The sequence below is a fragment of the Pelecanus crispus genome, chromosome 2 (genome assembly GCF_030463565.1).
Source record: "Pelecanus crispus isolate bPelCri1 chromosome 2, bPelCri1.pri, whole genome shotgun sequence".
Classification (NCBI taxonomy): Eukaryota; Metazoa; Chordata; class Aves; order Pelecaniformes; family Pelecanidae; genus Pelecanus; species Pelecanus crispus.
Window position 1 is genome coordinate 74,770,951 of NC_134644.1, and position 27,365 is coordinate 74,798,315.

Below are 27,365 nucleotides of genomic sequence, written 5' to 3' on the forward strand. Positions count from 1 at the left end.
GTACAATACTGTAGAGGTCTGCAAAGCATTGTGAAGTTTAAATACTAGTATTTTATTGTAGTAGTAACCTGAAAATATTACCAGGGTGCAGATTGGTTTGTAAATGCTCTTTTTTCTTCTGTTTGGAAAAGCTGTAAGCTTCTAGTTTGTGCATTAAGACTTCAGTAAGGCACTTAAGCACGCATTTGAAATTAAGCATGTGCATTAGTCCTTTTCTGAATACACAAAGCTATTAATTAGGGCTTGTAGCAAGGCTGTTTGATTGTCTAAAGTATGAACAGAATGTGGTTGCGCTTTTCAAGCACATACGTATCCTGTTGGAAAAAATTAATAAATAAAACCCCTCCAGTTAGTCATGCACTAGTGTGACCTTCCATCGCTGAGTCCCCCTCTTACCTTGCTATGCGTAACACTAAAGTAGGTTATGATCAATATGGTTAGTGCAGTAAGTGAATGTAATGATGCTAATGAGCCATTTCTTTATAATGATCAGGTTCTCCAGCCCTGCCCAGCAACATGGTATATTTTGGAAGCTCTCAGGATGATGAGGATGAAGAAGAGGAGGAGGAGGAGACAGAGGACACAAAAACAGCCACAAACAATGCTTCATCATCATGCCAGTCAACCCCCAGGAAAGGAAAAACGCATAAACATGTACCAAACGGGCAAGGTAGGCCCTAAATAGTGCTGCTGTTCTGCACTGCCTGGTAAAGAAATTTATGAGCTAATGTGTTTAATCCTCGTCCATCCTTCTGGATCTGAGTGAAAAAGGATACAGGCCATAACGAGAAAATGGACTGAGATGTAGTGTTAGCATCTTCTGCTTTAACCTGTTTCTCCTGACAATCTGAACTCTGACTGTGGCAGAACTATAACTGCAGGGCTGGAAATATATATATATACACGCACACACACACACACACACATATATACTGGAGTTATACATGCACATATGTGTATAGACACACAGAGTCACTCTGGCTTTTTTTGAGACTGATGTTTAATCTAGAATGATTTTATTTAATCGAAATTAAATATAAGCATTCTTATGCGTTATCAAAATCTGTGACAGGGGCAACACTTAATTTCTCACATGCAATATTGATACCATAATTGCAGTAGGTTAAGATACTGCATTCATCTTGTTGATTGAAAGATTTTATGGAAGAAGCTTTTTCAAGTCAGTTATTTTTTTGCAAATCAACAAAGGCTGCATTCATTACACAGTATTTCTGTCACAGTGTCCTCGTGCCAGATCTTGATAAATGGATCCGTGTATGTTGCAACATCACCTAGTGTAAAACGGAAGACCTAAAAGCCACGCTGAAAATTTTCTGAGCCTGTTATAATGCTCCACTGCCAAAGTCCTGTGTGATGTGGTTCTCTCTCCAGCAAGAGCTCTTGTATCATAACAACTCTGTGCCCTCTCTGCCTGACATAATTTCAAAATTGAGCCTGTGCTCTCCATCCCCTTCCTCAGTGTTAGTTTACCATGAAAATCTTTCCTGCTAGTGACTGCCCATTCAGCTCTCCTCCTCTTAGTAGGAGTAGTAGGAGGACCGAGAGGAAGGTCTCTCTACAGTGCACTTTTTGAGACATGGTTGTGACCTGTTACTGATTTTTTTGATTGTTTGTTTTTTGGTTTTGTTCTTTTATGCTACTCTCTGCTATGAAAAAGAGATTAGTAGATCCCAATTATTTCACTGTGCTGGTCCTCATCGCTGCTTTTCAAAAGGGAGTTTTCTATAAAAGACACCCTTGTTACATATACCAAAATTATTTTTCACTACTACATCTGAATCTGTTTTTTTATTCCACACCCAAGCTCAAAAACTCTCTTTTTGTGAACCATTTGTGGAGACGTATGAGGGGATGTTATGCCTAATACCATTTCAACTGTCAGCTGTGAGCAGGAGTTTAATGCTGTAAAAACTATGGTTCAAAACTTGGTACTTTGGATTGATTTCTAAATCCCCCCCCCCCCCCCCCCCCCCCAATAACAGGTACAAAACTCCACATATGGAAAATGAGATTTCACATAACAGAACTGCTGCCTTAAAGTTTTAAATGTGACACATCATTACAAAAGGAGCGGATCACGTTCCTTGAGAATGTCCCAGATGGCAGCCACTTTGAAATTAGCTCAAAACCAGAGACACCTGAAATCTTAATTGGGGGTAAGTAAAGGCAAACTTAATGAGCCATCTAATGGCTTCAGAATCTTTATCAATATAGATCAGAGTGAGCATAAATGAAGCTGCTGCTTTAATAGATCTGCAAAAGACCTTTATAAAATACGTAGGAGACAATGTGAGATGTTTTGACAAAGGTGACGAAACAGAAATTCCCAGGAAGGCAGCTGCTGCTGCTTCATCATTGTAATTTCTTTTTTTGTTCTTTTTTTTTTTTTTTTTAATTAAAATTTCCTTACCCAGGGGTATTCCCATTTTCCAGTGTCTGTTATTTTGGTTGACAGCCAATAGTATTTTTGTTTCCTGTGAATAAAGTAGGTTCTGGTTCATGTGTGTCTGTTTTAAATGAGACCACACACAAAGGCAGACCAGGGACGGGTGCAGCAAATGAACTTAATCTAGCGTGAGAGTCTATTTTTAATGAATTAAGGTCTTTTGTTTTTAATATGCAATGTGTAGTCAAGCACTTTGGACCTGAAAATGCTAAGCATTTGCTATGACATACGACAACAAAGGTTCAGAGCTTGATTAAGGTCATTAGGCAGTGTCAAATGAGTGCTTTCTACTAAATGGGGGCCAGAACAACTTTCCTGGGTGAAGTCATTTGTCAGTATCCTCTTCTGATGCCAATATGGGGTATTATTAGGGTTGCACACCAAACTATTTGTTATAACCTAGCCTGTTGAGCCACCTTTTGGACAGCTAACTCAATCGAAAACACCTGAGTAAGAAGCACATATAACACGTGGCATAGCTTGTTGCAGGAATTGAAGTAATTAGCACAACTGACTTGTTGCCTTCCAACCTCACTGCTTACATAGATATATTTAAAGCATCAGATTGTTACCTGTGCCTTTTCATCCTCCTTAGTACTTCTGATGTGCTGCACACATATCCAACTGTTAAAGACCAAAGTAAAACGTTTGGCAGGAGAAGTGTTTATCCCCCACATCCATGGTAGTGTGAAAAGGGATATGTAGCAATGTGCAGGTCTTTCCTTCATGCAATATCTTGGTGCAGGCAGTGATAGTCTTGTGGTTAAACTGTTTTCTAAGATATTGCTGTGGTTGCAACAAGGGAAAATGCTAGAGCCGTGCTCTTAAAAATTGGTTTAATGTCATTGCCAAACTTCAGCTGATTAGGCCGGGTCTGACATATGTTCAGATAAGTTAGCCGCAGATGAAGGCTTGGATGTCATTGGTGGTGCTTTCTGCCTTGGTTAGAAACTAGTATTAGTTCTGGGTAGATATCTCTCATGTCATGTGCGATGTTCTGCATGTAACTCTTCCCATTACTGTCTTTTTCAGCATGCTTAAACTTAAAATGAACAGTTCTCACTAAGAGAAGATACTGTCTAAACACTTTCAGTATTTGTTTGCAAGAGAACTGTTCTCTGGTAATGTAGAGTAAAACGTGTGAGTGGTTCGTACGTGCTTATGGATTACGGTATGATCTCACAATACATGTCATAGATTAATTCGGGTCAGAGAAGACCCCAGGAGGTCATCTAGTCTTACCTTGTCCGCAAAATACCATTGATAACTTTTCTGACAAATTCAGCAATAAAATTGGCAGGGTTTTGTGCTTTTAATTATATATGTCTTTGGGGAGGGGGAGATTTTAGAAGCTTTCTAAAACTTTGATGTGGAATTTTGGTCCTAATCAGAATTATTTTAATTGAGTTAGGGTTTATAGCAGGGTTAAAATGGTGAAAGGACAAAAATTAATCAACTGAATCACTTGGTCTTCATATAGCTACTGACTTCAAAAGGATATTTTCCCAGCTAAGAAACCATATGAACATTTAGTTGGAATAGAGAAATCCCTCTTGCTGTTTCAGTCAAGGATTTCATCTTTTTAAAGCACGTAGTTCCCTTTTAACTTCAGACCTTCTAATTCATGGAAAATTAGGGATGATGTGGTGCTGCATATTGCAGCAGATATAGCAGAGGTTTGGTTGACTGTGTTAAAATTGCAGCCCTGTTACTGACCCTTTTGAGTGTGGGTGTAGGAACCCCATAATACTCAGTGTTTAGATCCAGAATGCCCAGCCATGGGACGCCTGCGTGCTGCTCAGATGGATATGCTTATTTCCCCGCTTGCGTTTCGTATGCATCTCAAATGACCATCAGTCTATCTGAGACTATTACATGGCTTTGAACACAAGGAATTTGGTGGAAGGAGCAGACAGGAGCATTGGCTTAAGCAATGTGGTTTTTCTGCAGTGTAGCTTCCAGGTGTGGGGAGAAGCTTCTCAACCACAGCCTGGATGACAGGGCATCTTGCCAACATGGAGGAGGAGATGGAGAGACATTGATCTATTAGAAAATTGACCTTATGCAAAGGGAGGCGGGCGTTAGTCATCAGCTCCTGTGAGTTGATGTCTGGGGAAAGCAGGTTCTCCACAAGTGAGCTGTACTCTGCTTCCCTGGGGGACAGGGAGGCACCGAGTCTAAATTACGTCTCCCCGCTGCTCGGAGGAAATTCCAAGTTATAGGTAAAAGGGTAGGCTTAGGTCTCTGTTTCTTTAAAACTAATTCTTTGAATTCCTCCCAACTAAATAAATCCTACTTTGATTTCATTCTGTGGCACAATGGAAGGTTTTCTCTGCAGGCTCCTGAAGGAAAATGTTTGCAGGTGCCAAGTGTTTTGTTAGGCAGGCTGGATCGGGAGCTGGAAGATGCAGTTAGGGAGTTGTTGGGTTATCGGTCCCATCACAAAAGCAAAAAGGGATAGGCGTTACTCTACTTGAAAGGGCTTGTGGACTGGAAAAGGGCCTCAGGAGGAGCAGCGTGCACAAGATACAGTTGCGTAGACAACTTTGAAATTGCATGCAGCCGGCTACAGTTCCTCTAATAATGGTTGGCTAATTTCCTCAAGAAGGATGATTGCAGGATTAGGTATTTCTCACACCAGCACAGCAGTTCAAAGGTGGAGAGAAGTGCACATCTGGGCCAGCATACCTGGGAATGTCATGTTTGTCTTTGGATGCCTGAGACGGACAATTAAGTTCTAATTTACATTTAGAAAAACAGAGTTAGCCATGATTATTTGTAACCAGACTTCTTCATGAAGGACAGTCTTGTTTCCTTAGCTGGAGCAAACGAGCTCCAGTGCATCAGAAAACAGTTACTGGTCCGTGCTGTGTTTCGTTAACATGGTCAGATAAAAACTGCTCTGCATGCCTTTTGCCTGAAATGAGCAGGGGAGAAAATGGTATAGATGCCTTTTTCTTGGGGCTCAAATTTCAAAACAGATCTGGCAGTAGTGCATAGTAAGCAGGCATCACTAGAAATACTATACCCTGCTTTAGTGCTGTCTTCCTCGCTTACCAGAAATACAGAAGAATGTTTTGCTTCTCAATTTGCAATGGATAATTTAGCAGAGTAATTTCCTTACATGTGTAGTAACAAAGATGATGCAGGAAAAGATTGTAGATGGGGTTTTTTTTCTTATTATTTCAGGATATAGTTCAATGCAGTGTTTGTACATCTTGGGCTTAAATGGCATATCTTTTACATATATTACCATCTGAGAGTGTTGTGAGAAAATTCTAATTTGTGATTGCAATTCCTTATTTAGTTTTGGTTTTAACTAAATTTGACATTTGTGGGTGGGTACATAAGAAGGAGTCTTAGGCTCATGCATCTTTTTCAGTGAAATTAATCCTGAAGAAGTAAACATTTAGAAGAAAAATATTTTCTGCATCCAGCTAAAATGCAGAATGAGAAAATTTCAGGCAGAGTGCTACAATAGTTAATGGGTAGGCAATTATTTTGATGATTTACAGCCTTTTGTTGAAATACCATGGAACCAGTAATTGTTGCAATAAACATTTTTGCACATTTAATTTTTCTGCAAAAATATGTAACATGAAAATTACCCGTTTTGCAGTAATTTACATATTAAAATATGCAAATCAGGCACAACACATTTGGGGATTTGTGGATTTTCAGTAGCTAGATGTATGACCTGTGGAGAAGAATAGGGGAGCTGGAAGTTGCTCAAAAAAATTGAATTGTTATCATGGTGAGAGACTTGTGATAACACATAGACACTTCTTGTATGGACTTGCTGCTTAGCGAGTGACCCTTTTGATGTTGTTTGTGTCGTAATGGTTAGGTGAGAGTAATGAATTTGTGCTAAGATGAGACACTTGGTATTGAATTTTTGCAAACGGTGGCGTGGTGTCTCATACCAATAACGCTCCTCTCAATGGCCCAATATATTCCTGTGCGTGTAGGGTTTTGAGCTGTGTTATTGATAGTGTCAAAGAGAAATTTAGTGTTATATGCCACGGTTCTCCTGTTTGACTTCTGTTAGCATGCAGCTATGGAAATTTTGTTGCAGAGTTGTCCACTGACAGATTGCATAGCATTGGGTTAGGGCTGGAGAAGTGTGGGAACAGCGGTACCACACGTTTTTGTATGATGTTGTGGTGTCCTTTTCTCCTGAAGTACACCTTTGCTGCTGACCCTGAGTAGGTAGATCATGTTGGGGGGCTCCAGAAGACAGCTTCTATCACTGGATATGGTTTCTAGAAGTCTGAACATACCCAACACTTGAGGAAAACAATTGACAGTATTTAAATGCTGTTTTATGGAAGTAGATCATTGTTTTAGTTCCTCCGGGAGGAGAAAAGAATTATTGCCTGGGCCCTTTAAGGCAGTTTGAGAGCCACATAAATGTTTTCACAGTGACTTAAAACTGAATTAAAGCCAGAGCAAGAATGTTTTTATACAGTAACGGATACTTATTGCCAGAAAGTTGATTAATATTACATCTCTTCCCAAACATGATCTATGTAACAACATGAGGTTTGCATTGGAATAGCTGGCTTGGGTTCACAACATTGGCAAGGCTCCCTTTTCTCCTTCTAAAAACAAAAATTCTCCCTTTCACTCTTATCTTCCCTCTTTGTTTTGGATAGTTTTATGAATGCACAATCACTTGCTTTACGCGGCACGAGCTCTGCAACACGCGGCGTATGTGTAGATGTACGGTCCGCGCCTTTATCTTCCGGACATTGGCATAAAGCAAAAGGGTTCATACATCAGTACTCTGCTGTCCCTGCAATGGACTGCCCTGTTATCTCAAGTATAAAGCATATCTAGTGCAGGGATAATCTGCAGGAGGGCTTTGGAGAGAAAGCTTTGCCCATGGAGTCAGCAGTTGGCTGAACCCACTCCAGTAATTCTGCTGCTTACACAGTGAAAGCCTGATTATTGTATGTATTATAAATTGGCTTCTGAATGGCTGGCTGGATGTATCCTATAAAATATTTGCATGCAAATTAATTTGCAGGAATACTTCAGAAAATTGCTGAAAACACAATAAATGTTTATAGCTCACTACAGTGTCAATCCCTGTAGTAAATGCTTAGTTAATCTGTAGTAATTGAGCACATCTGTGGCTTTACTTGATCAAAAAACTTTTTTAGCCATTATTATAGCTGCACCTAGTACACACACAATTTATACAGTTTGCATTGGTTTGCATAGGGGTTCTTTATCACAGTTTCAAATGAGGTACCGCCAAGTCCCTGTATGGGATCCTGGGTGAATATTGGTGCCCGGGGTCCAGTTCCCCTGATGCAGAGAGCGCCATGATGCATCCGTGGGGATCATGCCTGCCATAAGGTTTTGCTCTGCTGCCATAAATTATATCAGTGGTTTAAAAACCCCCAGTGCTTGCAAGTTTTGAATGTAGTGCTTCAGTTTCTTTGTATTTGATCATCACTGCTAACCAAAAGACCCACAAGTATTTCACTCTGGGACTCTTATTGTTTCAGCTTAATAATAATAATAATTGCTTTGGAGGACACTGCATTTTGAGAATGAGTATTCAGATAGATACAGATGAAATGATATCCATTTGTTCTATTTCAAGTGTCTGAACACTAATAATTTACCTGCACTTTTAATTATTTGTTAGTGCTCTTACCTTTAAATAAAAACTGTTCTGGAAATACAGAGCTGGTTAAGGTAGCATAAAATAATCATAATTCAAGACTACAAAAGATTTCTGCTTTAATAATGTGAGTTTCACCACTCGTGTGGGTTGGGCTTTTTTTTCTGTCTTTCTGGTTTTTTAATGAAATTATTGCTTCAAGGATGAAACCTTTATTGACTTGTCTTTCACAAGTAAAAAAAAAAAAACTGGGAGCAGAACATTGGATATTGCATGTATCAGAGTTATCTCTAGGATGGGAGACTGTAGCTGGGACATACCTATATATGGGTTTAGTTAAAACATAAGGTACACCTTTTTTGCTTTTCTGCACGCCTCAGAAATACTGAAGAGCTGCCAGACATGAAGGAGAATGCAATTTGCTGCATAGGAAGACACAAAAGAATTAGTAATCATTTTATTGTTAAATCAGATTTGGTCTCAGTAATATTTAATACAGAGGTTTGGGTTTTGGGGGGTTTATTCTTTCTTTTTCCTTTGAGAAGTGGGTGTTTCTGTCTTATTATTAGTTACTCTTCAATAATGAGATTTCTTGGGGGGCTTTTTGGTCTTTCCTGGTGATTTCATCTTTTCACTGAACTGTCCTACTAGCTATTAGGGCCAGAGTTTAACCCTGTATTGTACTCTCTAAGTCTAAATAACTTAATTCTACATTTTTACTCAGATGGGAGCAGAATCATAGTCCAGGGGATTTTCTTTTTCCCCTTAAATGCTTGGCTTGTGATAGTGTTTTGTAATTAATCAAGTTAACATTTTGATACTTGTTCACATCATATATTTGTGAATTTTGCAGAACTTACTATTGCAGAAAGGCTTTTATGCCTATGTAGCTGGATATAACAATATTCTAGGTGTTGGAAGAAGCAAACACTGATTTTTATAGAAACTGATACCATCTACTGTTTAACTGGAGGCAGCTTGACTAGGACTGTTTTGCATCTACGTCTCTCCCTTTTTATTGTGTTTTCAGGCTTTAAGGTTTTTAAGCTTTTCCTGTGAGACTGAGCATTTTCTCTCTCCTATTTCTCTCTTCCCCCTTTCAAGAATCTTACAAATTAAGACAAAAGATAATTACTCCGAGGCTAAAACTGGCAGGGTTCCCACGACACTTAAAATTAATGAGCTGTTGCATATAAAATATACCTTGTCTCATGTTCGCTGGTGGGTTTTTTTTTTTTTTTTTTGGTGAACCATAAAAGTGCACAATTTGGCTTTTTGGCTGTGTTTTCTGTTTTAGTAATTTTCAGTTTATAAAGTGGCAACTGAATACAGAAAACTAATCTCTCTGACTTAACGTTTCTGTATGAGCAGATCAGTATATACAGTTTGTTCCCTCTGAAGGAAAGTATCACTCGCAGTGATGAAATACATATTAACAAAGCTGCCATCGGTTGTTTGTGCCATGTCTTATTAAAAATAAATAGTCGTGCTTCGTCCGTCTGTAGCGCCTTCCATCTGATGTGAGAACTCCTTACAAAGGAGGATAAATGTATTGTCGTGAACTCCCCGAGAGGGGTTGGCAATTATTATCAGTTCCATCACTGGAAATGAGACACGGAGGTTACGCGAATTTCACTGAAATCACTGAGAAATCCTTGGCTGGCTGGGGCAGCGCCAGTTGCTCCTGAGCTCAGGAGTGACAGAGCCACTGGGGAATTTGCGGTGACTTCGCTGCCGACGGCTTTTCTCTTGTTCTCACTCAATTTATGTAAGAGGGAAGGAAGAGAGGAGGAAGAGCAATTGCAATTTTTTATTTTTTACATAATCTGCTTCAACACTTACAACCGACTGAATATGATAGGTGACCTGAGTAACAAATTCATCAATAGCTTGCTGGAGTTTCAGCTTTTGGAAGTGCGGTGGGAAGGTAGATAGCTGGTTGGGAAGGTTGTGGAGGTAGGTGTCTACTCAAAAGCAGCTTAGATGCCCCTTTTCTGTCCAGCAGGATTGTTGGTTGGTTGTTATTATTAGTATTACTGCTACTACTACCGTAATACTACAGGACATCTGTAGAGACAGCTAAGCTTCACAATTTAGATAAAAAGGTGTGTATCGTAGGTATATCATGTTTAGTGACAAAAGAAGGCTTTCATTTCACAATAAAACAATAATTAATTTAGCTAATATTCCCAAAGAGATAACGTGTGTTGTGTGTAATAAATACTTAGATACTTGTGTTATTAAGTATTTATGAATTTTCTTATTTACGTCCTTTACTAAACCATGGCAAAAACAGCAGGGGTAAAAAACAAGAGTAGATGAGTAGAGAAGGCAGGAGGGCGCTTGCCCTTGTGGGTGTTGAATCACAAGCCTCACAGATCTCTGTCTAGTGCTTCACTGAAAAGGGAGCAACACTGACATAAATTCACCATATTTTTGATTAACAAACAAACAAAGAAATGTGACTTCTTTTTTTAACCTCAGCTTTTCGTGTTCCCTGACAACAAAAGAGCCGTGACTATTCTTAAACAAATTCAGCAGAAGGACTGGAACAAAACTTGCTGCGACAGACCTGTATACGTTTGCTTAATATTGTACAAAAAATATGGTTTCTGTTCTGTGCTTTCTTATCCCTTCACTTCAGCAGAAGGCTAGGGTCCTCAGCATAGGTCCCAGCATTACTTTATATGGCATTCCAAAATGGTTTTAGTGATTCCTTTCTTTGCAGAAATACCTTTTTCTATTTGCAGCTTGTCTGCTATAGGCAAACTGCTGTCAGTTTGGTTCAGCAGTTTGGATATTGATGAAAACAAAACATGCTTTTTCATGGAACGTTTCCTTTCTTTTACGTTAATGTAAAAATGAATCCTTTTTCTGTTTAGGTTATGTTTAGAATTCCCTTGCTGCAACAGCAAAAAGTTAATTAAAACTGTCATAAATAAAAATCAAACTGATAAGTCTAAATTTAGGTCAATCAAAACAGTAATATACCTTGTATGTTTTAATTTGGATATTGAAGATAATGTGTGTTAACAAGCAAAGGAAATACTTTAGTAAATCTGTTCATGTAAAGAAATATGTAAAATAGTGCTTCTATTTCTGTATTAACCGATGTAAGAAGATGCTTACTAAATATCCAACAGTGACAGCGGAGAAAGTTGGATTGTTTTGAATGAAGAGTTTGGTCTTGTATGTGGTTGTTTTTTTTTTTTTTTCTTTTTTCTTTTTTTTGCCTTAATAGTCTTATTTTCTCTCTTCTCAGTTTTCAATGGGTCCAGCAAATCATCGAAGGAGAAAGAACCTGCTCAGAAACACAAAAGCAAAGAGGCCACACCAGGGAAGGAGAGGAACAGCGAACATAAGGCTGAGAGCCGAAAAGACCAGGCTGCTGCTAATCACCATCCTACTACAAACACTGGCTCCTCTACGAAAGGGCTCACTGCTAACAACCACCACACTCTTCATAGATCGGCTCAGGACTTAAGGAAACAGGTAATGAATTGTACTCTACTGTGGACACATGGGAAATGCAGACTTTTAAGTTGCTAGCTCCGTTCTCTACTGCTTGGCACAGAGGGGACATGGCAATCCTTAAAAACGTGCTCTGGAGACAGCAGGGAGTTAATTTTCAGTGAAAGAGAGAGAAAGAGAGAAAGAAGGAAAAAAGAAAAGTGATACACGCATAGGAAGTCAGTATGATAAAGCATGCTTTACAACCCTGTCTTTATATTATCCAGTATATATACATATGAAAGAGTAAAGTTCACATTGCTATTTATTAAACCTTTCTGACTGGCGCTCTTGCTGGTCCCTCTGGTGACAGTGCCAATGCTGGCAGCACGTGGAAATGTGAACTCCTTTTGTGTATGGCTGGTCTGCTCGCGTTATCTTAGAGGCTCACTGGCGTTGCAGAGAAGATGACATTACGCTCAGTGTCTTGTCTTGTATGTGGGCAACACAAACCTTGGAGTCCGGGAAAAATGTTTTGCCCAATGCATAAAGAAGGTGCTCCAGGATATTGCCTCCTTCACAGTGGACGTAACAGGTGGGGAAGAAATTCAGACTTCTGTGTTACCTTGTTGAAAACTAGCAAAAAAATCCAGCGAGAGGCTTGTCTCAGCCAGACTTGGATTTGGGTGTGAAAGTTTAGCAGACCAATTGTTCGGTGCTTGTGACTGGCGTTGGGGCAGGATGCATCTCCGTCTATTTTTGATGGTGGGATCAAAGGGCTCCTAAAATAGCAACTGTCAAATAAGTTTTTATAAGAGACTTTCAAAATCCCCAGTCAGTGTTCTTACTCAGTCTGGGGCTGGGTTAGCAGGGTACCTGCACTAGGGCAAAGCACTTATGCCTTAGATTTTTTTTTTTTTTTTTTTTTTTTTTCCCCAGTGGTTAATTCTCAACAGGCCAATTAGAGACAGTCTTTTTATTTGCTGGCATCTAAAGGTTTTTCTCCTAAGTAGGCTGGCCTGGACTTCAGTGGAACTGGAATTGCCATCTTGTAGTGCCATCAAGGCCTTAAATGGCACCTGTCAGTCATAAGCTTGGAAATTAAAAATGGCAAAAAGTAAAACAGTGGCACTCTTGCCAAGGAAATCATCCATGCCCTGAGCTTCAGTGACGTTTAGCTTCTCCTGAAATGCTTCCACTGGATTTGCATTACCTTCTGAATCAAACCTGAGATCCTGAAGGCTATCTACAGTATATTTCTCTGTACCTCTGGAACACTTCCATTCTTTATTCCCCCATGTCAATTTTTGCTTGTATAGTCATCAGCTTGAATGCCTGCCTTCTTTTGCATCCTTCCGGCTTTCTTTTTTGTGACTACCAGCATCCTATGGTCCTTCCTGTGACATGCTCTGCCATGAGCTCTTCATGTTGAACAAGTTTCCCAAAACTTAAGGATTCACTTCATACGTAATTATTTTAACTCATTCGAACACTTGTGTGAAACACTTTGAAGTTGTATCATCAAAGTATGAATGGTTAAAATTCTTGTGAAAGTCAACTGCCATCACTTGTGAAGGTAGTTCTGAGAAGAGAAAAGACAGGTGTAGAAGAATTTTGTCCACGATCCAAGTGGGTTTTGCTTCGTAGAGTATTAAATGTTTTCAATCGTGCTGCGCAAAATGGAGAGAAATTCTAAAGCAATGCAGTACAACCAACAGTCACACCACACAGACACCTCACTGAGTGTGGTCCTCAAGCTTCAGAAAATAAGGGGGCTGTAAGTTGAGATGATGGTCTTTTAAAAAAAGAAAAAGAATCAAAAAAGGTTAGGTATTTAAATTTTCTTCTGCAACCCACAGTAACCTAAGTACTTTCTTACCAATTTTGATGAAAATGTGGCTGTAACTAATTAAGGGTGGATTATGCATTTTGCCTGGCAGAAGGACTTAGCTTTGTGCAAAACCTTAGACTTACCAGTTATGTGACATTGCTTTGCTAAATTTCCTGCCCTTGTCCTGAGTCTTTGTTGACATTTTCAGTATTTTCCAAAAGGAGAGTTGTTTTCCCAGGGTGCCAGCCACATGTTCCTCCTCCTTCCAGTATGTTTTTGCTCCTTGTTCACGTGCATTTACATGGTTTATTTATGTGTGTTTTTGTTTTGTTCAGTCTTACAGAAAATAAAGGCAGAACACTAGAAATTACCCAAGATTTTCTTTTTTCCTCTCATTCTTTCTTTCCTTTTCTGGTGTGCACTTGCACTTGTCACGTGTTCCCTCTCTCTCTTTCTTCCTCCCTTGCTATCTTCCCAAATCCCCTACTTCAAAGGGGTTGTGGGCAAAGGAAATGTAGTTCGATGGGGCCCTCTCTCGGCCTAATATGGTAATTTAGCACTGCAAAACTCATATCAACACAGAAGTATTTTTATGAATGAATTCGAGATCAGCTGCATAACTTGAGTTTGTTTGGGACCAAACCTGTTGTTGGTATTGCTAATGTTGCTGTTACTGCTGTAGTTGTTATCTGACAAGTTGTTTGTTGGCTTTATTTTGTGTGTGTGTATGTGTCTGGAGCATGGATCCTAGGTGCTATGCAGAGGTGTGTATGTAGACCAGTTCAAATCCAACAAACAAATTTCTGCAAGACTATGTTGTGGTCCCATTTGCTTTTAAAAAAGACAACAAAATTTAAAATTATTGTACTGTCTTTTACTGCAAGACAAGTGTTCAGTAAAGTGGAGAAAAGAGTGGCCTGAAGATATATGTCAGCAAAACTGAGAAGATAGCTGAAAAGCAAAGATTATTCGTATCCCTAGTTTCACCTTTAGCTCGAGACTTTGAGTCATGTAAGGCTAATGTCAATCACTTTGTTACTATTTGAATTAAATTGACTTCTTTCTTATGCGCTCAGTGTAAGCACTGCCTCGGAATGGAGCTGTGGCATAGACCCCCATTTGGTGAACCTGCGCACCTGGCAGTGTGGCCAATTTTTTAGGCTGACTCTGTGTGTGTATGTTTGGTTTGGGGGGAGACATATCAACAGTAGAAAGGTAAGAAAATGCCTACCACAATTTCTTGTACTTTTGGTTCCAATCATCTGATGGGTCCTCAGAGACAAGTACAGACCAGGAACGTATAGGTGATGACTGACCAGCCAGAATTTCACATTTGTCAATGTGAAATCCTGAATCCACCTGTTGCTTTGATGGTGGGCTATGACCACGTTGTTTGTTCCACTTGTTTCCAGCTGGAAGACGTTTGTTGCAGCCTATTCCTGTTTGAAGCGTGGTCTGTTCTGGTCTATATAGTACTGCTGCATCTTAAAGATTATGCTATCCTCTCTGAAAACACTCAAGATACCTACAGGCATTTGGGGTGGGAAGAGGGAGAAGCATTTGTAAACCATCATGTTGTGTCTGCTCTAGAAAGATGATGGTCCTGAGGAAGTTTCCAGCAGTGTTTCTTTCTTGTGGGGTCTCCTTAGTTAGCAACCAGAAAGAAAGAAATGAATTCCTGATGATATTCTCAAAGCCAAGTGTTCTCTACTTCAGGACCTGTTTGTCATTGGAATAACTTCATGAAGTTTGAATAAAAACTCAGAATAGTGTGCTTATAATCTAGGATTGGAGGTTAGATAGCCGAAGCTTATGTACCTCTTCAGTTCAAGATTTGGCCCTGAGAGATCTAAGTTTTCATTGTGTGGAGGTATTCTAACAACTCTGTAAACAGTTGTGATAAGTTGCTGTTTTCTTAATGAACTCAGTTTTCCAGAGTTTTGTATCTTGGCAGTTTTAATTCTGGCCTAAAGCTGATGGTGCTGATGGCATGTCTTCCTTTGAAGAGGAGGAGCTGTGAGGATCTTGCCTTTCTTTCTTCATGAGCACTTTCTCCATGACTGTGTTTTGTTCTCAGGCCCTCTGTCACCACCCCTTGCTGAAGGAGTGCCCTGGATGGCCCTTCAGACTTCTGGTCACAACTTCTTAAAAATAAAAATCATAGGAAGGCTGGAGTGACAAGGTACATAGCCTGACTGCTCACTCTGAGATGCTGTCTTGACTGTACCTGACAGCGCAGTAGCTATGGCCTCCTTGGTTTAAATCTTCTGGAAAACCTCCTGCAGAGGAGACTCCATAACATCCATTGACAGCTTCTTCCAGCATTTTCCTTTTCTACTAATGAGAAAAGTTTTCCTAGTTATGCGTCAGATCATTGTCATAGACAATTAAAGGGGTTTTTTTTCCTGCTTTTCCCAGTGAGCATGGAAAGACCATTTACTGTCTCTTTTCAGAGGAGCTCCTTATGCATTGGAAGACTGTTACAGAGTTGTCCCATAATCATCTCTTTCACACTAATAAGCTCAGCTCCCTTGGTTTTTCAGTAAAGATCATATTTTCCAAATACCTGAGCACTTTGTGCTCCTTTAGACTTGCCGCACTGTCTAAATTTTTCTTGCAGTGCAGGCCCAGTGCTGGGTCCAGCCTTGCATAGGAAAGCCTGTGCTTCTGTCCCTTGCTTTCGGCATTCTTCATAATAGGTCTCACAAAGTGATTTGTGTGCTTTGTCCTAACATCGCGTTTCAGCTCACTGTGGTCCCCAAATGTTATTCCTCCCTTACATGTACTTGATTTGTTCTTCCTGAAAATAGCACTTCCTCTTATTGTAGAAATGTTCTGAAATAAGTTCTTCAAGATTACCTTTGATTTTGACCTTGTCTCCAGAGTGCTTACAGTCCCTTCCACGTGTGGCAGATTTTACAATAATCCAAGTTACTGATGGAAGTACTTGGTAGAGCAGAAGCCAAGCCAAGTCCCTGCAGAAAGTCACCTGAAATGTGACTAGCATGGCAGTGGATTGTGACAACGATAACTTCTCTTGAGGATGACATTATTTAATCTCTTGTGAAGCCACTTTTAGAGTAATTATGTCTAGGACGTGTCTCAGGAGCTTGTTTGATGGAGTGTCATGTGGGACAGTGACTGGAGCCCTACAGAAGTGGAGGTGCTTCTTTACCTGCTCAGTCAGGTGTCTGTCTGAAGATGATTAAATTAGCTTGATGTGCTATCTTGGCAAAACTATGGGTGGGTTTTTTGGTTTTGTTTTTATTATTTTTTTGGTTTTAACATTATGTTGTTATCATTTGAGTGTTTACAAATGAACTGTTTGATGATTTGTTCCATAATTATTTTAGGGTTTGAAGTTAGGTAGACTCTGCCTGCCCTCAACTTATTTCCAGGAGCCATGCCCTAAGTCATCTAGGTACACTTTAGCTTGCTCTGGGGTTGCCTTCCTAGCTCTTTTGCTGGAGTTGGTTATGTTATATATCTGGTAAGTACTCAGTCAGTGGTACTTCTGGTGAAAGCTAATGCAGAAGCAGCACAAACACTTTAGCCAAACTGTTGCATTTGTTTTACTTCCTTGTGTGGTGGTTGATCTCTGCTGTTCTTTGTTGTCATTGTATTTTTAAGGTATTTATAATTTTTTTTCTGTTTCATTTTATGTCCCTTGCTAACTGAAGTTTCTTTAGTTCCTTGACCTTTCTGATTTCACCCACGCATGCTTTTGCTGTTCCTGTATAGTTGCCCTTAGTCACATAATTGTGTTTCCACTTTTTACTGTGCTTCTTTTCTAATTTTCCAGTCATTAGAGAACTTTGTGAACAGACATAATGGCCTGTGCTTTGTGCCCTTCCTCTGAGTGGGAATTGCTCTAGCTTGGGGTTTTTGCAGGTGGTTTTTTGGGGGTTTGGGGTTTTTTTGGTTGTTTTTTTGGTTTGTTTTTGGTTTTTAAGTCTGTTTTCCGTTCTCTACTGTTGTCACATCTTAGAATTGAGAACTCATTTCATGATCACTGTCACCCAGATTACCTTCCCCTCCCAGTTCTCAATCGATTCTTCTCTATTAGTCTAGACAAAATCTGTAATCAATGTTCCTGGCTATTTATAAAGCCAGAGATGTTCAACTCTTGTTCTGACTGCTGCAGGCAGGAGGCAATGTCTCAGCAGCTCTCTACCCCCATCTGCTCTGTGGTGTGAAAAAGCACCGTAAAAGTCAAACCCAGGCCTCCATTTCAAATGCAGAGTACTGCCTGAATTTCAAGGGAAATGGCTAAATGCATTTCTGTTAGCAAATGTGTGCTTTCCAGATGATATCTCATATATCTTTGGAAAGCTCAAGGTAAAAACTCATGTCATCAGTTAACTGGATTTTCCTTAAGTGTTTCTACCTTAGGACAGGAAGGACAAGAATATGGATGGGTTTTAAAAGGGTGATACTCTGGCTCCAGCTTCTGGAGCACAGAGGAGAAAATGCACACAGTAAATGCGTGTATACACATACGTGTGCGTGTATGCCGAATCCCCAGGTTCCAGTTCCTCATCCACAAGTCACTTAATACAAGACCATAGCGTGATCTTTTCAGTCTCTATTTGATCCCTGTTTTATAAGATTTTATCCCTACTTTGTAAGTGACCACAATTCTTGCATTTATTTGAGAGAAGCTGCCATGCTTACTATTTTGGCAAGTATTTTGAAATACCACGGGGAAGTATTATGACTTTGCAGGAATGGTGTTATTTACCTGAGCACTGATGAGGGGTGTTTGTACTGTATGCTTTCATTTTAAGCACTTTTATCAATGTTCCTGATTTTTTGGATGTGTTTTTCTGCACTCACAGTAGTTTAAGGAGGTGAGAAGACAATGTTTAAACTTGTTTAAATGCTGAAATTTGTTTGAGGTTTAAACTTGAACTTCATTTTCTTAGTAGTGGGTTTTAGCTTTGGCAGTGCTGAGCTGTCACAATTCCCTTCGAAGCTGAAGGTTGCTTTCAGTGCTTAACATGGCTTATAGTTAACATACAAATTTTAGTTTCATAGCTGGGTTTAAATGTCTAACAGAAAGCATCGAAGTCCAGCAATTCTAAGTTGCAATGACACATTAGTGATGAATATGATGTAATAAAATGTGTGTCAGCAAAACTGCCCAGATATGAAACTTTAAAAAAATGCATTGAACTACTGTATACATTTTTATTTCAAATAATAACTTCAGCAACAAGATGCCTCCCAAGATTTAATCTGTATGACAGACTGGATCCTTCATGGCCATCCTGTTCTGCTGGGTGCATAATGTGTTCAATATCTCTTTTTATATGTATGTATGTATAGACAGGAGGTTGGTTTGAATATCAGTGTGTTTTTTGCAAAACGTGCCCATTCCAGTTAGAGTAGGTAGTATATGCTGACTAGTTTGTCTGCTAAGAAGTGGTAAACTGTGTGTGCACTTAAGAGAAGTTGGGTGGGGGAGTGAGAGTGTCTGAGGGCCAGAAAAGAAGATAATGAAAGTATTAGTTTGTAAATCAGACTACCTGTGTTTTGTGATACTGTAACAGGCTTTCTGGTAGACAAGGAAGGGGGTAGAGCAAGCAAGGGACCTCACCCTTCTTAATGCCAGAGGCTTTGTACCCTCCAAAAGCAAGATTGGCTTTCTGAGGACTTTTTGGTTTGGTTTTCTTTTTTTAAAATATTTGTATTTCATTTGTTTATAGTAAATGCCTAGTCCCTCCTCTTGCCTGGGTGAAAACTGTTATATGAAGATTGTATGAAGGGGCCAGGAGTCAGGACTGTAGAATATGGTTGTCCAGTGATTGGGATGCCATGGCTGAGTGGTAACATTATTAATTTACTTTTCTGTTTTCTGTTTCCTTCCTTCTGCTCCCCCTGCAACACTCCTGGCATTGCAGGTTTCTAAAGTCAACGGGATCACTCGAATGTCATCTCCGAGTGCAAATGCAGCCAGTGCCAAAAAGATGAGAGAAGTCAGACCTTCACCGTCCAAAACTGTGAAGTACACTGCAACAGTGACAAAGGGAACTGTCACATACACCAAAGCCAAGAAAGAACTGGTCAAGGAAACCAAACTAAATCACCACAAACCCAGTTCACCTGTCAACCACACAATCTCAGGGAAAATAGAAAGTAGCAATGCAAAAACCCGCAAACAGGTGCTATCCCTTGGAGCATCCAAGTCTAACAATACCGCTGTTAATGGTGTAAAAGTCAATGGCAAGTTGAACCAAAAGACATGCACTAAGGAGGTGGGGAGACAGTTAAGGGAGGGGCTGCGCAATTCGAAGAGGAGGCTGGAAGAGACGAATCACATAGACAAAATACAGTCGCCCACCAAGAGAATGAAAGGGGCCGTCAACTTGGCAGAAGCTGCCAGCAAAAAGGCAGCTGTGGAAAAGCCTTTGCTGAATGGACACCTTAAAAAGGAAGTGCCAGAGAAGAGTTTGGAAAGAAATAGGCCGAAAAGAGCCACTGCTGGAAAGAGTACGCCAGGGAAACAAGCACATGGCAAAACTGAAAATGCCTCCTGTGAAAATCGTTCTACCTCTCAAGCGGAGTCCTTGCACAAGCCACAAGACTCAATGGGAAAGCACGAAAAGGGCAGTAGTAAGTCTGGGTGGGGGATGCTGGGGGAGATTCCCATCCTTAGGCCCTCCACCAAGGAATTTCATGACCCACTGATATACATTGAGTCAGTCCGAGCTCAGGTAGAGAAGTATGGGATGTGCAGGGTGATTCCTCCTCCAGACTGGAGACCTGAGTGCAAGCTAAATGATGAAATGCGGTTTGTGACACAGATTCAGCACATACACAAGCTAGGCAGGCGCTGGGGACCCAACGTGCAGCGGCTGGCCTGTATCAAGAAGCACCTCAAATCTCAGGGCATTACCATGGATGAACTCCCACTCATAGGTAAGGGCTGTGGTTTCATTGGCCTTTTGCCGCTGCTTGTTAGTGTCCGTATACAACTTTATGCTCCGTTTGCCTTTATGCTTAACCGAACCCCTGTTCAATTAACGCTGCAGAGCTCTGGATCTCTCTCTTTATCTGTCGGTCAGGCACGATGCAGGTAGGTTGTTGGAGAGCTTTCCAGGGAGACTTTATATTGCCACTTTCCTCCTGCCAGCTCTTTATTTCACCCAGGGAAAAAAAGTGCTATGTGGGGGTCTTGGTCTCCAGATTTCACGATCTCCTCCTTTCCCTGCTGTCTATTTTGGTAGGTAGTACAACTACAGATACCAATAGCCTCGGTTTAAATGTTGCCTCAGAATATTTTTTGGACCTTTCCAAGGATGTTTTCCAAACAGGTTGCAATCCTGCCAAGATTTAATACAAATATTTTTTTTTCCCCTTCCTTTAAAAGCATTTAGCCAAGGGGGTAAGAAAATATCTCGGAACTGACTTCTATTTGGGTACTCAGACTCTTAAAATTACAAATTTGCAGTGACCTGCTGACATTTAACAACCATTAAGTGTCAAGAATAGGCAGTAAAATGTGGTTGATTGCAAAATGGAGGTTTCATTATTTCTCCCAGCAGGTGTCTGCCAGGGCTAATGCCTGAGTGAGAATCACTTATTTAACAGAATTCTTGGTTTATAGTCTGCTGTCAAATATGACACGTGACAAAAATGTGACAATAGTTTGTAAAAACATGACAACAGCAGCATACAAATGAACTGTTGAATGAGCCACCTCCATCTCTACTGCCTTTGCAGCCATGACATAGTAACAAACTTGTGTTTTTAATTTTTGTTAGCCCTTCTGTTTGGTTTTGATGTGTTTTGAGTCAGAGCTTGCAGGACCTGCATGTTGCAACTTGAGGCTAGAGTTCTGCCTTTGAGGCATTATCCGATCAGAGGCAGCTATCAATGCTAGTTGGATTAAAGGACACACTTTTCTATTTAAACTGTTCACAACATTTTTTCCCACCCCGTTTTCAGACTTTTTTATATCACATATGGTAAGTGAGTGAAAATGCATAAAAGTAGACAAATAGATTGCAGAGTTTATGGTGAACCAATGGAGGGCACAACAGAGAAATGACAGAATCTAAGGAGGAGGAATGAGGGTTAGTGCTCTGTTGCAATAGCCATGCAAAAATGTTCAAGGAAAACTGAAAATTAAAATCACTCAAGCAGCAATAAGTGAACATTTTGTATGCCTAATGTATGCAATGGTTGTATGCTAATAGAGAAGAATAATGAATTAAATTTACATTGGTAAGAGAGAGAAGAAAATGTGCAAGACAGCTCGATTAACACTCCTGGAACAATGTTAACTTTTTAATGAAATACCTTAACTCAGCATTAAGATGGCATTACTGTTAATTATTTGTATTATTTAAGCACCTAAGAGCCTAATTAATAGGCAAGGATTCTATTCTGCTGGGTGCTATATAACCAGAGCAAACAGTCGTCTCTTATAAAATTTGCATCCTATGTATCCTTTCTGCAGTTAATTTCCTACCTGTCTTGTGTTTAAAATTAAAAACAAAATGGAGAAAAGAAGCTGGAGATCATCAGTGTACAAAGATGAGAAATCTGTTGGTTCCAGCAGGAAAGATATAAAATAATCTGTGGTGGTAAATGCACACTTATTCAAGTACACATGCGTACATATCCCTCCTTTCAGGGCCAAATCACATTTCCATTGAAGTAAGTGGGAGTTTTGCCAATGACTTGTATAGTGTCAGCATTCGGTATTACATGTGTACCTGAAGATTTAAGATTTTTTTTCTTAAAAGAGCTTGCTCACTAGGCAATTTAAAAATATTCCTTAGTGAAATTAAGACAATTTAAAAAAAAAAAAAAGTCATGCTATTTCTGCAAAGCTATTTTGCTATAGGTGCTTATAAATGGGGTTTAAACTATATTTTTTCTCCCCCCCCCATGCTTAGGTCAATCCTGGAAAATATCAGCCTGAAATATAAATGCTTCCAAAAGTTATGACTGTGTGAAATGGAATTATAATTGAGACCATTTTGTAAACATTAGCTGTAGCTGGGCCTATGGAGGATCTGCCAGATATGTGAGGCTCCGGTTGAATGGTGTGCTACTTGAGCTCTAATACTGCAGAGTGATTATGAGCGATCATTCCATGATGTGGGAGAAAATCACATTTCTTAAATAGCTCATAAACAGTGTTGAAAGTAGGACCTTAAGCTGGGTGTGCACTATTTGTCCCACTGGAGAACACATATAACGTTAAAGCTGGACCACACTTCTTTCGAAGTTAGGAGTATATTACTCAACTTTATGTAGGTCACTGAATCTATTGGGATGGAAAGCCATCTTGAATTATGCCTTCAGCTTATTTGTGATCTGTGCATATAAAACACTAGACCAAAAAAGTAACAGCCTGTAATAGAGGCCACCTTGAAAGTTATTTTATGGGGAAGATTAAAGAGGAAAGAAAGAAAACCTTTCAAACTTGTTTCTTCCCCCCACAGCGTTTACCTTTTCTCAGCTGCAAGACTGAACCATTTTGACACCACCCCCCCCTCACCCCACCCTGCCAAAAAAAAGTTACTAAATTGGATAAATCTGCTGCCTCATGGCCCTGCCTCCACCCTTGTCATATGCTCCTCAAAGCTTTACCCTTGGTTTTGACTGTAGCCAAAATCCTTTCCCCCTTTTTCACACCTTTGCCCAGCACTATGCGGGCAGCATTAGCAAGCAGCCTCTGGTGTTGCTCTGCTTCGGTCGCAGCCGTTGTCATCCCAAAATGTTGCACTCGGGTTTACACTGCTGAGCCTCCCTCCTCACTGGATTGGCACAAGTGGTGCAAGAGGGGAAAGCAGAGGGAAGAAGGAAAATCGGGATCAGCTGTGAAGCATCTGAGATGCAGCACAGGGTAGTTTGAAGAAAGTAATACTGCTTGCACTAATAAGCAAGATGATATGACTGGCCCTGAAGATGCTGTAGCTGTGCATCTGTCAGTAAATATTTACCATAACGCTGCTTCTTGCACTTCTCTGTGCATGTAATAGCATTTCTAAGTGCTCTGAAATGGCTATGGCATAATGATTTTTTACTTTTCTCAAAAAAAAAAAGGGGGAAGGAGAGACAATGTGGCAGCAGCGATGCTGATGCAAGTTTTGTATTAATTCTCTTTTTTCCTTCAGCAGTGCCCTATTGAGCTGTAGGTGGTCTTTGGTCCATTTCTTGACTCTTTCTACTGATGATTTATTTCTGTGCTTTGAGAGTATTTATGATGTTTCTTTTATTCTTTCTTGTCCATTTGGCTGCTTTTTATGCTGCAGTTTGTATAATACTCCATTTTTATTTTTTGACCAGAATGTCAAATGTGCCAGTCATCTTAAAACATACAAAAACATAATGGAGTATAAAATATGGATGGCCTCAGACTGGAAGAACAGTGCACCTGGAACTTTTCTATGCAGTTGCAGGCACCAACCCCAAAAAACCCCCTGCCTCCCTTGGAGTTTTTTAAAGGAATTTTCTACCTGTAGTGAAATTAATGATGTTACTGTGCTCCTTTTAAATACTAACTGTATTCAAAGTGTTGTGCAGACATTAGATAATCAGTGTTTCGCCTCCAGAAAGGATAGGTACTTGTCTTTTTGATCGCCAGTATCCATCTTGACACTTGTTCTGCTTCTTCCTGGTATAAACCAGACGGGTGAGGGGAGGGGTGGGAGTGTGCAGGCTTTTAAAGAGCTGGGCAACTCCTGTCTCTCTGACTGCTGGGTAATGACCAGGGGAAAGATGCGTGTCAGGAGATAGCTGGGGGTTCTCTGGGAAGAGAAGGGAATGAAACTCAAGGAGGAGAGCAAATTTAACCATAGGGAAGGCTATTGCAAATAGCAAAATATGATCTTCTGAATTAATTATGCTGGCAAAACAGTGGCATGCACCTGTCTTTAACAGGAGTCATAAGAGATAGGGACAATCCTGCTCCTGTGCCCAGGTGACCGGAGGTGTATGGATGGCACAATCCGTATGTGCCCAGCCTGGTAGCGTGCTTGACGCGAGCCGCCCACAGCTTTCCTAACCTGCTCCTGTGTTTCCCTTTCCCCTCCTCTGCTGCCTGGCACACGTGGACCCCAGGAGGCTGCGAGCTCGACCTGGCCTGCTTCGTCCAGCTGATCAACGAGATGGGGGGGATGCAGCAAGTGACTGACCTCAAGAAATGGAACAAGCTGGCAGACATGCTGCGCATCCCCAAAACTGCACAGGACAGGCTGGCCAAGCTGCAAGAAGCCTACTGCCAGTACTTGCTCTCCTATGACTCCCTCTCCCCCGAGGAGCACAAGAAACTGGAGAAGGAGGTCTTGCTGGAAAAGGAAATCTTGGAGAAGAGGAAAGGACCTTTGGAGGGACATTCAGAGAATGCCTACAAGTTCCATTCCTTGCCCCGGTTTGAGCCCAAAAACGGACTCATCAACGGCGTGGTTCACAAAAATGGCTTCCGCAACAAGTTAAAAGAGGTCGACGTCCCACTGAAGACAGGCAGGCGGCGGCTCTTCGCTCAGGAAAAGGAGACCACGAAGGAGGACGAGGAGGAGGAGGAGGGAGTTCTTAGCGACTTACACAAGTGTATATACAAGGTAATGAGGCAGGCTCTGCCGATTTTGTTTTGCAGAACTGATGATGCTGTCATCTGGGTGGCATCCGGGTGCAAACTCAGCCAGCTGGGGGGAGCCGATGGGCTGCGGTGCCACCCCCAAGGCAGCAGCGCAGCCAGCGGCTATTGCAGCTGGGCGGTCTGGTGGCTCTCTCCTGATCTGCCTGGCTCTCACGGGCTGTCTGGAAAAGCTGGAAGGTGTTGCTGTCATAATGAGATGCACTGGGCTCTGCCCCCCTTCGTCTCCTTGTGAGAGGTTCCCTGAATAGCTCTGCCCAATTATCCTAGCAGACACAGTTTTTATTTTCATTTTCTAGTGACATTCTGCTTTCTCATTCCTGCTTCTTGCAAGTCTCTTGTTGAGCGAAGTAGTGCTCCACATCAAGACTAACATCACTAGAAATACTACTACATTTACAAAGGGCAAATTGAAATGCAAACAATATTTTCATCCACGATGCCAGATTTTGCTCAGTACTAACAGTCACATGGATGCTTAGTCCTCCACATATCAAGTACATCCATTTACGAAGGAATGCTGACTCTTTCACTGTATTTTATTTGGCAGTCTCCTACTCTGGAGCAGGACTTGGCACTGCAACTCACAGTGCAATTTTGAGTTGCGCTGAATTGTGTAGCCGTGCTCTGAGAGAAATAGAGCGTTGAGTGTCTGTGCCCAGTAAAGGAATACGCTGTTCTTCCCCTTCCAATCTCACTTCCATCACCAGGAAATGAAGCCAGATAGCCCAAAGTGGCTTATTGTTAAGCTATTTAGGGACTGCATGAGCTCATGACTTGAGCTTTAAAAGCTTGCTTCAGGTTTCTTTTGCAGCCTGTTATGATTTGTCAGCCCGAAAATTCTTTTTACTCAGGGACTCCGGCCTCAATCCCACCTTTGAAAAGCAATCTTTTTGCAATGCTGCTGTTGGAGAGAAGCTTGTCTAATGACAGCAGCATTTGTGAATAGCAAAGTGGCATTTCTGTGCTTAATATCCTGTGCTTAATGATGTTAAATGAAAAATGTGATACAACTTACCCTGACTGCTGTACGAGCAACCTCAAACTTAGTGGGGAAATGAATGCCTCCATCTTCTTTTCCAGTGCAAGTCCCAGGTTAAAGTTTAGAGGATACAAAGTAACTCAAAAAGCAAGATTGGGATTTGTGAGACATATCCTAATCAAACTTAGAAAATAAAAAAGGCAAGCAAGCAAAGCACAGCTAGTATAAACAGCCTGAGTTTGGTGAGCCCCAGGCCTTTACCCCAAAAGGCTGAGAGCTCCCAAATTGCTGCTGCTGCCCGAAAAGCACTGGCAGTACTGACAACATCAGACCCTGTATGAGTCCAACAATACCGGGTAGAAAAGCTTTTATTCTGAGCATAGAAGCTGTTAGAGATGAGCACTGCTAAGCCTGCGGGCCAGTGCTCTCCCCACCCATCAAAGCAGCTGCAGCACACAGAGCTGGCTCAGGCAACGCCTCGGGTTGTCTGCCGTGGTGCCGGCAGCTTCCTGGACACTGGGGCTTGCCTGTTTGAATCCCATCCCACGCTCATCTGTGCTGCAGACACTGGGGACTGCTGTTACAGGTGATGGACCAAGGAGAAAACAGGGGGAAGCAAATCCGTGGTGGGTTTCTGGAGAGATCTCTGCTGTGGAGCGCCCTGCGGGACGCCTGGTTGGTCTGAGTGCAGACAGGCACGTAGCTTGATTTTCACAGCGCTTGGGGGAGAGCCCTGTAGAAGGACTGATGCATGAGAACTGGTTATATCACTTAGAACAAGCCTCAAGACATAGAAATAAGAAACTGTGGAACAATCTTGATGTACCATAGTAACCCACAAGACTTGTAAAATGACTATAGTTCATCACTAGGCTTTTTAATAAGACTGAGGTGAGGTGGTGCTGGCTTACGGATTTAAGCAGAGGGTACTTCATGGCATTTTATGAAACAAGCCTTTTAATCCTGCATTCTCAGTTTTTCTTTGAATGATGGTGTCTTTCTGTGCATGTGTCTGTGGAGGGGGAAGTATTCTTTACCTATTAGCATGTTTCTGAAAGAATCTGAAATTTGTTTAACAGAACATGTCCTCATGTTACAGTTTCCACAGATGACAGGATTGTAATGGTTCCTTTCTAAAGCACATTGCTAATTCTAATTAAAAATAAAGAACACACACAAACCAAACAAAAAACCCCTCTCCACCCCTTTGATAAATGCCCGGGTCAATGGATGGAGGGCTGGAGGAGAACGTCGTAATCATATGGCTGTAGTCCAGTTTAGGCCATAAAGTCTATGCTTCAGACCATGAAGAGGCCATACATTTAGGATTTCGCACAGTAATTTCTGCAGTCAGCACATGCTTGAGCTGGAACATGTTTTTCAAAA

General features: G+C 41.0%; 1 protein-coding gene across 1 annotated transcript in view; it reads left to right on the top strand.

Annotated features, from left to right (window-relative positions):
* The window catches only part of JARID2 (jumonji and AT-rich interaction domain containing 2), a 227,255-nt gene that overhangs the window by 175,999 nt on the left and 23,891 nt on the right, over nt 1-27,365 (top strand). The window contains exons 5-8 of the mRNA XM_075705105.1: nt 494-670; nt 11,365-11,594; nt 19,287-20,304; nt 24,463-24,962. Of these exons, the coding sequence (XP_075561220.1) occupies nt 494-670; nt 11,365-11,594; nt 19,287-20,304; nt 24,463-24,962 (1,925 nt within the window). The remainder of the gene's footprint in view (nt 1-493; nt 671-11,364; nt 11,595-19,286; nt 20,305-24,462; nt 24,963-27,365) is intronic.